General features: G+C 38.9%; 1 protein-coding gene and 1 pseudogene across 5 annotated transcripts in view; both read left to right on the top strand.

The window, feature by feature from the left end:
- The first annotated feature begins 1045 nt into the window (after positions 1 to 1045).
- Positions 1046 to 11289, top strand: part of BCO2 (beta-carotene oxygenase 2) — a 45099-nt gene continuing 34855 nt past the window's right edge. The window contains exons 1-2 of one of the 4 annotated variants that reach the window (XM_003910705.5): positions 1046 to 1789; positions 5682 to 5886. In XM_003910705.5, the coding sequence (XP_003910754.1) occupies positions 1696 to 1789; positions 5682 to 5886 (299 nt within the window). In that variant the 5' untranslated portion in view covers positions 1046 to 1695. Of the gene's footprint in view, positions 1790 to 1822; positions 2561 to 5681; positions 5887 to 11289 lie in introns of those variants that run through there. The other 3 variants (XM_009187282.4, XM_017948963.3, XM_009187283.4) reach the window with 3 other exon arrangements.
- On the top strand, positions 5897 to 9408 carry LOC108582042 (annotated as a pseudogene). The gene has a single exon (XR_001895143.3). The product of XR_001895143.3 is annotated as a BTB/POZ domain-containing protein KCTD9 pseudogene (transcript).

The following is an 11289-nucleotide window of genomic DNA, read 5'->3' as shown; positions in this document are numbered from 1 at the left end:
TTTATTACTAATATGAAAAATAAGGCCAACAGATTGTTTCAGACTAGATTTCATAATATACTTGTTATATCCTGGTGGTATCACTATTGTTCAACATCTAGTTCTTCCTTTTGAAGGTTCAGAAAATGGATTTGATCATTTCATTTGATATGATTAAGACTGGAGAACTGATTTTAAGTCACAATGTGTTTACTGTTCAGAATTGTTATACTTTCTAGTATAAAGGTGCATGAAAGCCTAATCATGAAGGCTTATTGTTAAAATCAAATTTGGATGGTTTTGGTACCATCCACATAGACAAGAGTCGTCATCTTGGCCAGGCATGGTGGCTCACACCTGTAATCCCAGCAGTTTGAGAGGCTGGGGCAGGCAGATCACTTGAGGTCAAGAGTTTGAGACCAGCCTGGGCAACATGGCAAAACCCTGTCTCTACTAAAAATAAAAAAAAGTAGCCAGGTATCGTGGCGTACACCTGTAGTCCCAGCTACTCAGGAGGCTGAGATAGGAGAATCACTTGAACCCGGGAGGCGGAGGTTGCAGTGAACCGAGATTGTGCCACTGTACTCCAGCCTGGGTGACAGAGTAAGACTCTGTCTCAGAAAAAAAAAAAAAAAAAAATCTCACAACTGGAGAAATGCTATTGTAGGAATACCACTGCCCTTTAATTTACACTTCTGATGTTACTCTTTACTATTTCAATAGTCTCACAAATTTGTAAGTTATTTTTCATTGATTACTAATCAAAATATATACCAAACCATCTTTGTACTCTGCTAGATGTTTAAGACACTCCCTTCTGACAATTTTAACCACTTCTTTCTTGAAATATACTTACAATTTTGCCAGGAAAACATGATATGTTAATGTTAAAAGCAACTCTGTGGCAGTGCTGTGGAAGTTACTAGAAGACCTTTTGGTAAGGGAGTCAGAGAGGTAGATTTTAAATTGGATTTTTGAAAAGGAAAGGGGATATTTCAGGCATTTCTTCAGTGGCACAGAAGAACAAACGTATCATGGTATGTTAGTCACTTTGCTAGGATGAAAATTCATGAAGGGGAATAGTGTATGGTCTAAACTCTTGGAGAGCAGGGACAATCTTGTTTCTTGGTATTCTTTCTTTGTAGCACAGTATTTGATACATTGGTGCTAAAAATGTTAAATTAATAAAGTCATATACATTTTGAGGGCATACTTTCACTCATGCTAGATTGTCAGAAAATGTTCTGTAAAATTAATGAATAGAAAAGAAAAGGAAGGATGAAGTGATTTAAAGGCAGAGAAAAAGAATGAAAGGTAAATTGTTGCCAGATTGTAGAGTCCTCTAGTGGCAGTCTAAATTTGGACTTTATTCTGTGTCGGAATCTTCCAGAAGAGAAGAGTGGCATAATAAAATTGATGCTGTGCATCAAGATAAACGGACTTAACTATAGTGTGTGAACAGGTTTGAAAAAGAAAAGTTTAGGGAGGGGGAGACCACTACTGGTGGTCTAATTTTAATATTTCAAACAGCTGCTTATTAAAGACAGGTTGTTTGGACAGTTGTCATGGAAATAAGCCCCGCCCCTTAAGCCTCCTCCTCACTTCGACCTGTCAGTAAGGGAGGGACAGTCCAGGCAGTTCTGTGCGTGTTCATTGTTTAGTAGTACTCAAAGCTGCCAGTGTGAGAGGATTTGGAAATCACGGGATCTGCTCAATATGAAAATGTTTTTTCGAGTCTTTCTCCATTTTATCAGGAGTCTTTCTGCCACTGCAGTGGATTTCCTTCCTGTGATGGTGCACCCGCTCCCAGGTAGGGGGTTTGCCCCTTTCTCCTCCTCATCCTCCTCTTCTTGCCAGTCTGCACTTAGAATTCTGTGCCACTTTCCTGAAGACTGTTGGGAGCTTCTGAAGCTTTCCGTCCTGTGTGCCTCAGATTAGACAGCAATTCCGCAGAGCCCTGGAAGTTAAAGAAGGCTGAGTTAGGATTGTTTCCTCATGGTCAGGGAAACAGCCTTCACATTTGCATATTTTATGCAATATTTAGGGCAGGAGTCAGGGGCTTGGGATTCTTTGGGATTTGCAATAAGAAGAATATTCAATATTTAGGCTTTTCTAAATTGAAAAATCGCTGCCACACGTTCTAATGTAATTGTTTGGTTTCTCTATTTGCATTTTGCGGGGACTGCCTTAAAACTCATTTATTGCTTTATAGCCTTCTATTATGGCTACCATTGTTACATGATTTTATTTATAGAAATTGGCTGATCTAGAACTTTCAGAAATCATACTAATATGCACTATAAATTTTAAAATTACTTAATGTAGTAATTTAATGTTTGCAGTATGCAAGGGAATGTATTACGTACTGGAAGGAGAAGGGAGACAAACACCAGACCCTGCACTCAAGGAGTACTGGTAGTATCATTTATCATACAAGACAGATAAGATAAGGTCCATAAACAGAGCTATAAACAGATGCTGTGAGTTCAGACTAAGGAGAATCAGTTCTTGCTCTAGGTAAGGCGAATGCTGTGTTTATAAAGCAAATGACATGGAAACTGGATCTTGAAGGATGAGTTAGGTGAGTGAATGTCATCTGAAGGAGTTGGGAAATATCCTAGATGAAGAAAATTGATTTGGAAGGGGGGAAATTAAAAATTCTATTTTGACATGTTGAAGGTCACCTGCCAGAAGTAATTGGTGAAATTAAGAGACTAGATGAGATTGCCAAGGGAGAGTGCTGAGATTAAAGATCCAAGGTAGGACCTTAGGAACATTCATGAAGTGATAAGGGAGACAAGGAGCCCCTAAAGGGAATTAACATTTGGAAAGCATCCAGTATCTTTATATTTGATTATGACGACAGACATAAACAGGAAGTATTAATCTCCTTTTATTTCCATTTTATCATTGAAAAACCTGAGGCTCAGAGACATTAAGTAACTTGCTCAAGGTTGTCAGCTAATAAGTAATAAAACTAGTAGAATGCAGAGAGTAGTTATAGGGCAGCAGGAAAGTTAGAATAGGACAATGTCTCAGAAGCTACGAATAGAAAGGAGTTTAAGAAAGTTGTTAACATCAAATTCTATTGAAACTTTGAAGATCATGTAGCAGATTACCAACAGCATGCTATGGAGTATACAACATATAGACATGTAAATATTTTCTACAATGTGAAATGCTTAAATTCGTGTATCTCTACTTAGACAACTGCCCAATTAGGCCATTCAATTTACTTAAAAAAGTAAGATGAGTAAATTATATACCTGACCTTAGGGAATTTATTTTAATCTGAGAATAAGATAAATATGCATAATGTTAATAAAAATAAGATGAATAACTGAGAGTTTTTCCTTCTCTATCTTTTCAAAGCATCCTCTTTGGACTTCTTATACTGTACTTCCCAAATTTTAGTATGCCTATGAACACCTGCTTGCCTTTCCCAAGCGATTCTGATTTATTAGGACCAGAATGGAGTCCAGGAAACTGCATTTCAGCAGTAACACCAGATATTTCTGTTCCAAGCAGTCCTGTACCAGACTCTGAGAAACAATGCGGAAATAAAACACAGTGTCAGTGGTCTGTTTACTAGGCAGTCAGTTCTTTTATTTCAGGGTTCTAATGCTTTTTATCCCACAGCGGTACCAAGTACTTTGTCAAATGAATAAAATAAAGAAGATATTACACCTTATTGGACTATCATTAAAAGCTATGTAAATATAATAATAGCATTTTTGAGTATTCTGTTCTAAAAGCTTTACATAAACTAACTCATTTATTACTTATAGCCTTAGAAGTAATATGAATTATCATTATCCCCATCTTAGAAAAGAGGAAACAGACCACAGAGAGGTGATAAGTGTCTTTCTCAAGGCTTCTTATTTGGGAGGGGGCACATTTGAAACCAACCAGCTGGAGCCAGGTAGAGCTCCAGCTCACACCCTTAAATATTACACTGTGCTGCCTCTTTTTTTTTTTTTTTTTTGAGACGGAGTCTCACTCTGTCACCTGGGCTGGAGTGCAGTGGCGCCATCTCGGCTCACTGAAACCTCTGCCCTCCGAGTTCAAGTGATTCTCCTGCTTCAGCCTCCTGAGTAGCTGGGATTACAAGCAGCTGCCACTGATTTTGTGTGTGTGTGTGTGTGTGTGTGTGTGTGTGTGTGTGTGTGTGTGTTTTAGTAGAGACGAGCTTTCACCATCTTGGCCAGGCTTGTCTTGAATTCCTGATCTCGTGATCCACCTGCCTTGGCCTCCCAAAGTGCTGGGATTACAGGTGTGAGCCACCATGCCCAGCCTACACTGTGCTGCCTCTTAAGGGAAGTACTATAACACTGGAGATAGACCTTGACCAATTAATGAAATTTTTTTTTTTCTTTTTGAGACAAAGTTTTGCTCTTGTTGTCCAGGCTGGAGAGCGTTGGTGCGATCTCGGCTCACTGCAACCTCTGTCTCCCGGGTTCAAGCGATTCTCCTACCTCAGCTCCTGAGTAGCTGGGATTACAGGGGTCTGCCACAACGTCCGGCTGATTTTTTTTGTATTTTTAGTAGAGACGGGCTTTCATTATGTTTCATTATGTTGGCCAGACTGGCCTTGAACTCCTGACCTCAGGTGATCCACCTGCCTTGGCCTTCCAAAGTGCTGGGATTACAGGTGTGAGCCACTGTGCCCTGCTGGAATTTTCTTAGAACTAGAGATAAGGACATTGGGAAGAACATTCAGGGTGAAAGAGAATTTTATTTGAAAAATCAGGAAAGAATTAGGTTTGCCTCAATTGTTACATGTCATATAGGGGAGTAGAATGTCTCATGTGCTTCAAGCTGAATTTTTGAAAGATTTGAAAGAAATGGATAGTAATAACTTGCTAAAAGAATGCAAATCTCATTTCTTAAGAGTAATAGTGTCCCTATGTGTTAGCTCATTTTTCTAGTCTAGATTTCTGAATCACTCTTAAACCTTAATGAGAGAAAGAATTCTATTTTATAGCACTTGATTATTTATTTGACCACCCCTCTATGTTAGGCAGTACTGCCTTGTGAATACTCAGTAATGTTAAAATAATAGGGAAAGGTTTCAGTTCCTTATTATACAGTAATGATTTTTACTTCTTGTGCCTTTTGCCCTTTCGGTAATTTCAGACTGAATATCACTGCATAATTTAATTTTTGACACCCTTCTACTAGAAAATGCCTTGCATTTTCATGTATATGCCATTCAAATAAAAGGAATTAAATTTAAGATCTTATTAAAATCACAAGAATTGCTATGAAATCTTTGGAATCAGATTCTGGTATATCTAAATTACTGCGGTCAATGTAATTGGATAATATTGAATGGTGGTCATTTTTATAACAACGCAGTTGCTCTTAGCACATCTGGGGTTGGCATGTAAATTTATTCTTGTAAAAAGACAGGCATTGTTCAACTATGAGAAATGATAAAAATAGTAACTGAAGTCCTAAGTTAGTTCTTAGGCAGATTAGTACTACAAGAAATAAAATTGTTGTGGGTTGAAAATGGAGAACCAAAGCGTTGATAGTCTGAGAATGAGGAAGGAGAGAGAAGAAATTTGGAGACCGTATTTGGTGTTAGGTTCACGTTTCCCTCAAGCTGCCAGTTGATAAGATTATTGTCTGTGGGAAACAGGCAAGTTTATAGAAGATTTGGTAAAATATTTTTTGTTCTTTTGGTTTCCTCTGCACAGTTTTCAAAAGGTACATGGGAAATACTCATCAGAAAAAAGCCATCTTTGGGCAGTGTCGGGGTCTGCCATGTGTTGCACCGCTACTGACCACAGTGGAAGAGGCTCCACGGGGCATCTCTGCTCGAGTCTGGGGACATTTTCCTAAGTGGCTCAATGGCTCTCTTCTGCGAATTGGACCTGGGAAATTCGAGTTTGGGAAGGATAAGTAAGCCTTGATTTTGGAGAACAACTTGGATTTCTTGGCATGGGCTGGTTCTATGGAATATGCATTAATATCTGCTTCCTCTGTGAGGTTAATATTGCCATTCCATCCCTTTGATTACAGATAAGGAAACTGTAGCCTAGAGGAGAAAAAAGGAGACTTTTTAAACAAAATGTCCTGCTTTTTCTGCTCTGTAGACTATTGTAAATTTGAAGCCCTCTGTGGTTTGTTCCAAAAGAAGAGAGGTGTCAGAAGCTGTCTGTGTGATGACTGAGCTGTTTTCCTGCAAGTTCCTGAAGGAAGGGCAATGTCTCCTCATACCACTCTCTTCCTAACCCAGCACTTGCCAGACACAATGGTCTCTTTCAGTTCCTCAAACTGGGCACAGTTGTATCTGCTCAGCATCTTAGCATTAGTTCTCTCACCTATCTTCTCTAATCTTCCCAAGACTGGTCTTGTCATTCAGATGTCAACTCAAATCTCATGTCCTTTGAGCCTTTCCTGATCTCCCAACATAAAAATGCCAGCACAGTCATCCCTCAGTATTCACAGGGCATTGGTTAGAGGACCCCTCTAAATACCAGAATCCAAGTATGCTGAAGTCTCTTATATAAAATGCATATATTTGCTTTTAACCTACACATGTCCTCCCATATCTTTTAAATAATCTCTAGATTATTTTATAATACTTAATACAATGCCTACACATACTTCATTCCCATGGATTTGTCTTAGTACTCAGCACATTCAAGTTTTGCTTTGCAGAACTTTGTGGCTTTTTTTTCCACAATATTTTTGACTCAAGAGTTTGGTTGAATCCACAGATGTGGAGTCTATGGGTATGGAGGGCTGACTGTATTGATTACATTACCTATTTTAATTATCTACACAGCGTTATCAGTGTCTGGTATTTTTTTGTTTGTTATTTGAGTGTTAAGCTCTGTTCCCCCATTGGAATGTAATTTGATGAGGGTAGAGATTTTTTTTCTAGTTCATCCTGTATCCCCACTACCTGTAACAGTAGTCTGCACCTAAATAGCATTCAATAAATAGATGTCAATAAATGAAAAACTCAGGCAGGCTGAGGAGCCTCGGGGCGGGGTGGGAAGGAGGACTGGTCGAGCCCTGGGTGTGGGGCAGAGTGCGTGTGTGTGGTGTGTCCCCAAGGGCAGGAAGGTGGCGAAGGGAGGCGAATCCGAGTGGGTGGAGGGAGGGGAAGGGCAGGAGGAGAAAAAGGTGGGAGGAGGACCAGGTGGAAGGGTGGCGGCTCACTCAGGACCCAGCAGGGGCAGCTCAATGAGGCGGGTGACCCTGTTCCTGAACGGCAGCCCCAAGAATAGAAAGATGGTTGCTGTATATGGAACTTTATCTGATTTGCTTTCTGTGGCCAGCAGTAAACTCGGCATAAAAGCCACCAGTGTGTACAATGGAAAAGGTAGACTGATTGATGATATTGCTTTGATCAGGGATGATGATGTTTTGTTTGTTTGTGAAGGAGAGCCATTTATTGATCCTCAGACAGATTCTAAGCCTCCTGAAGGATTGTTAGGATTCCACACAGACTGGCTGACATTAAATGTTGGAGGGTGGTACTTTACAACTACACGGAGCACTTTAGTGAATAAAGAACCTGACAGTATGCTGGCCCACATGTTTGAGGACAAAGGTGTCTAGGGAAATTAGCAAGCTCATAGAGGAGCTTTCTTAATTGACCGAAGTCCTGAGTACTTTGAACCCATTTTGAACTACTTGCGTCATGGACAGCTCATTGTAAATGATGGCATTAATTTATTGGGTGTGTTAGAAGAAGCAAGATTTTTTGGTATTGACTCATTGATTGAACACCTAGAAGTGGCAATAAAGAATTCTCAACCACTGGAGGATCATTCACCAATATCCCGAAAGGAATTTGTCCGATTTCTGCTAGCAACTCCAACCAAGTCAGAACTGCGATGCCAGGGTTTGAACTTCAGTGGTGCTGATCTTTCTCGTTTGGACCTTCGATACATTAACTTCAAAATGGCCAATTTAAGCCGCTGTAATCTTGCACGTACAAATCTTTGCTGTGCAAATCTTGAACGAGTTGATCTCTCTGGATCAGTGCTAGATTGTGCAAATCTCTAGGGAATCAAGATGCTCTGTTCTAATGCAAAAGGAGCATCCCTGAAACTGTAATTTTGAGGATCCTTCCGGTCTCAAAGCCAATTTAGAAGGTGCTAATCTGAAAGGTATGGATATGGAGGGAAGTCAGATGACAGGAATTAACCTGAGAGGGCTACATTAAAAAATGCAAAGTGAAGAACTGTAACCTCAGAGGAGCAACTCTGGCAGGAACTGATTTAGAGAACTGTGATCTGTCTGGGTGTGATCTTCAAGAAGCCAACCTGAGAGGGTCCAAGCTGAAGGGAGCTATATTTGAAGAGATGCTGACACCACTACATATGTCACAAAGTGTCAGATGAGAATTTTAGGGACTGGAGGAAGATGTACAAGATGAAAGTGTTTTCCTTATCACTTTTTCTTTCTCCACCCACTCAGTTGTCTAGAAGAAATAACACTGTAAGGAAATTAAAAAAAAAAAAAATGTTTAGAGGATTATGCTTGTTCTCAGTGGCGCATAAGGGAAAAACTGACTTTTTTTCATATTCTGATTTTTAACAGAAAAGCAGTCATTTAATAGATGTAAGGAAAATAGATATTTCTGCCTTTTGAATGGGGTAGAGGGGTTTACCTGGCTTTATGACCAGGAATAGCATCTATTATATTTGTTTTTAAATAGGCATGATGTGGAAATACCATCTTGGTTTGAGATGCATTTGAGGATTTTAATTTATGGAAAGCACAACATATGCAATTATATTTATTGAATACCTAGATGCAGTATTGATATTTAAATTGTTAAAACTTTATGAAAACGTGGAAAAGGTTGTTCAGGTTCATAAATAGCTTTAGTGATGCCTCCCCTCTTTAAATACCTGTCACAACATATGAATATGGTGAGATCAGATTCCCTAAGACTCTTTTCAGGTTCATTTTCATAATGTTTACTTTTTAGGAGAAAACAATAGCTAAATTAAAGTAATATCCAATTCTTACTGATTGCCACAGAGTGGAAAGAAAGACATCGTTGTGCATCACTGTCATTCCAAAGGTACAGTGGAACTCCGAATAGAGGAAGAACTTACCTATCACTACAACACTTATAAATGAGAATTTCTCAGAATTTCATTCTAGGCAAGTTCCACTCAACACCAGACCAAGCAATTCTATCTATTTACACTATTAGCCTAGTTTTCTGACACAATCATCACAAGCATAGGAAGATACTTCAAAACCGAAAAACCAAGGTGCATCATTAATATTCATTTAATTCAAATACCAAATAGCTTACATAGGGCCAGCTTAGAAATAAATACTAAATCCAGAGCTACTGCAATCAAAGCTTATATGAATGAATATGGTAGAGTTGTCTGCTAAAAGGCAATGTAATATAATTGCAGTTAGAACCCTACAGTGGGGAATGAGAATTTTTTTTTTTTTTTTTTTTTGAGACAGAGTCTCACTCTGTCGCCCAGGCTGGAGTGCAGTGGCGCGATCTTGGCTCACTGCAAGCTCTGCCTCCCGGGTTCACGCCATTCTCCTGCCTCAGCCTCCCGAGTAGCTGGGACTACAGGTGCCCGCCACCATGGCCAGCTAATTTTGTGCATTTTTAGTAGAGACGGGGTTTCACCATGTTAGCCAGGATGGTCTCGATCTCCTGACCTTGTGATCCGCCCGCCTTGTCCTCCCAAAGTGCTGAGATTACAGGTGTGAGCCACTGTGCCCAGCCCAGGAATGAGGAATTTTAAACACACATTTGATTACAGCCACCAAAAAATATATGTAAAGTAAAAATAAAGGCATTTGGCTGCTCCAAGATGTAATACCAATCAGTCAGCACCTGTGATTATTTTACATGTGTGTGTGTGTGTGTATATATATATATATTTTTTTTTAAAAACAAATTTTAGCCCAATTTTCTTCAGTCATTATCTCTCTGCAGCAGCAGAAGAAGGGCCTGTACCTCCCTACTAGTGACCTGGTGTCCTTATTTCTACCCCAAGAGAAGGGATATTATCTGTGTCCAAATGGGTTCTGAATTCTACAGACTCATCAACATGAGGCAAGGAATCATTGAAAACCACCTGTGTCTCCTTTGGGAGAATGACATATCTTTAGTATTTACGTAACTCATTCTTCTATATCTACATATGCAAAGCTTTCCTTAACAGTAAAGGGTACATGTGCATAGTGGGAGGAGATCAGACCCTTACAAGTGAAGGAAAGCAACTTCAGAAATGGATTATTTTCTTTTTCTTATTTTTACCAAGACAGAGAAGTATTGTATTGAGAGATAACCTATTTTCATAGTCAGTATGTGCCTAAATTATATTTAAGTCATTTCACTCTGTACTATATTTTCAGGAATTATAGAATGTGTTATTCATTCATTTAAAGGTACCTCTGTAGAAATAACCTAAAACTGCAGAAGGATCTGAAAGATCTAAACATGGTATGCTTAGAAACTGCAGATTTTAGATCTAATGTATACTGCATTAATAAATGACATAAAATGTTAAAAAAAATGAAAAACCAATAACTCTTCAGTATAAATTTCCCTCAGTGTCTACTAGGGACATGAAGCTATGTGACAAAACCTCTATGGCCAGGAAGGAATCTGCTTTGTTTTAAACATTTTTAAATAGTAGAAACCATTTTTTATTATAAAAGTTTTACCCATATAAAACTTTTTAAAATATAGAAAAGGGAGGCTGGGGGAAGCATGTACCACCTGACACATCCTTCTTTAGCACTTTGATGTATATCCTGCCAGTCTTCCCACTATTTCTATAGATTTGTTTTAAGTAATTACAATTATATGTAGTATTATTTGCCCCGCTGTAATAAAACTTCACACTATCATAAGCCTTTTTGTTCATGTTGCTACGAAGTCTGAACGATCATTATTTTTAATGGCTAGATGAATTCCAGGAATTACTGTTTTTTTTTAAAAAAAATATTGTAGTAAAATATAGATAACATACAATTTACCATCTTAACCATTTTTATATGTAGAATTCAATGGCATTAAGTAGATTCATACGGTTGTGCTACCATCCATTCACAGAACTCATTTTACCTTGCAAAACTGAAACCCTGTATCCACTGAACACTAATTTCCCATTCTTCCCTTCCTCTAACCCCTGGCAACCACCGTTCTAGTTTCTGTTTGGTAAATCACCATGCCCTTTCCTCTGGGCCTGGTTGGAATTTGATCATGGTCCTTCTGTCTCTCATGGTCTGTTGTTGGAAACAGACCAAGAACTAGGGATGTTTAAAAAAAGGCTATGAGGCAAGGAGAAGTAG

The sequence above is a fragment of the Papio anubis genome, chromosome 12 (genome assembly GCF_008728515.1).
Source record: "Papio anubis isolate 15944 chromosome 12, Panubis1.0, whole genome shotgun sequence".
In the NCBI taxonomy this organism is placed as follows: domain Eukaryota; kingdom Metazoa; phylum Chordata; class Mammalia; order Primates; family Cercopithecidae; genus Papio; species Papio anubis.
Note: the sequence above shows the minus strand (reverse complement) of the source record. Positions and strands in the feature narration are given on the sequence as shown.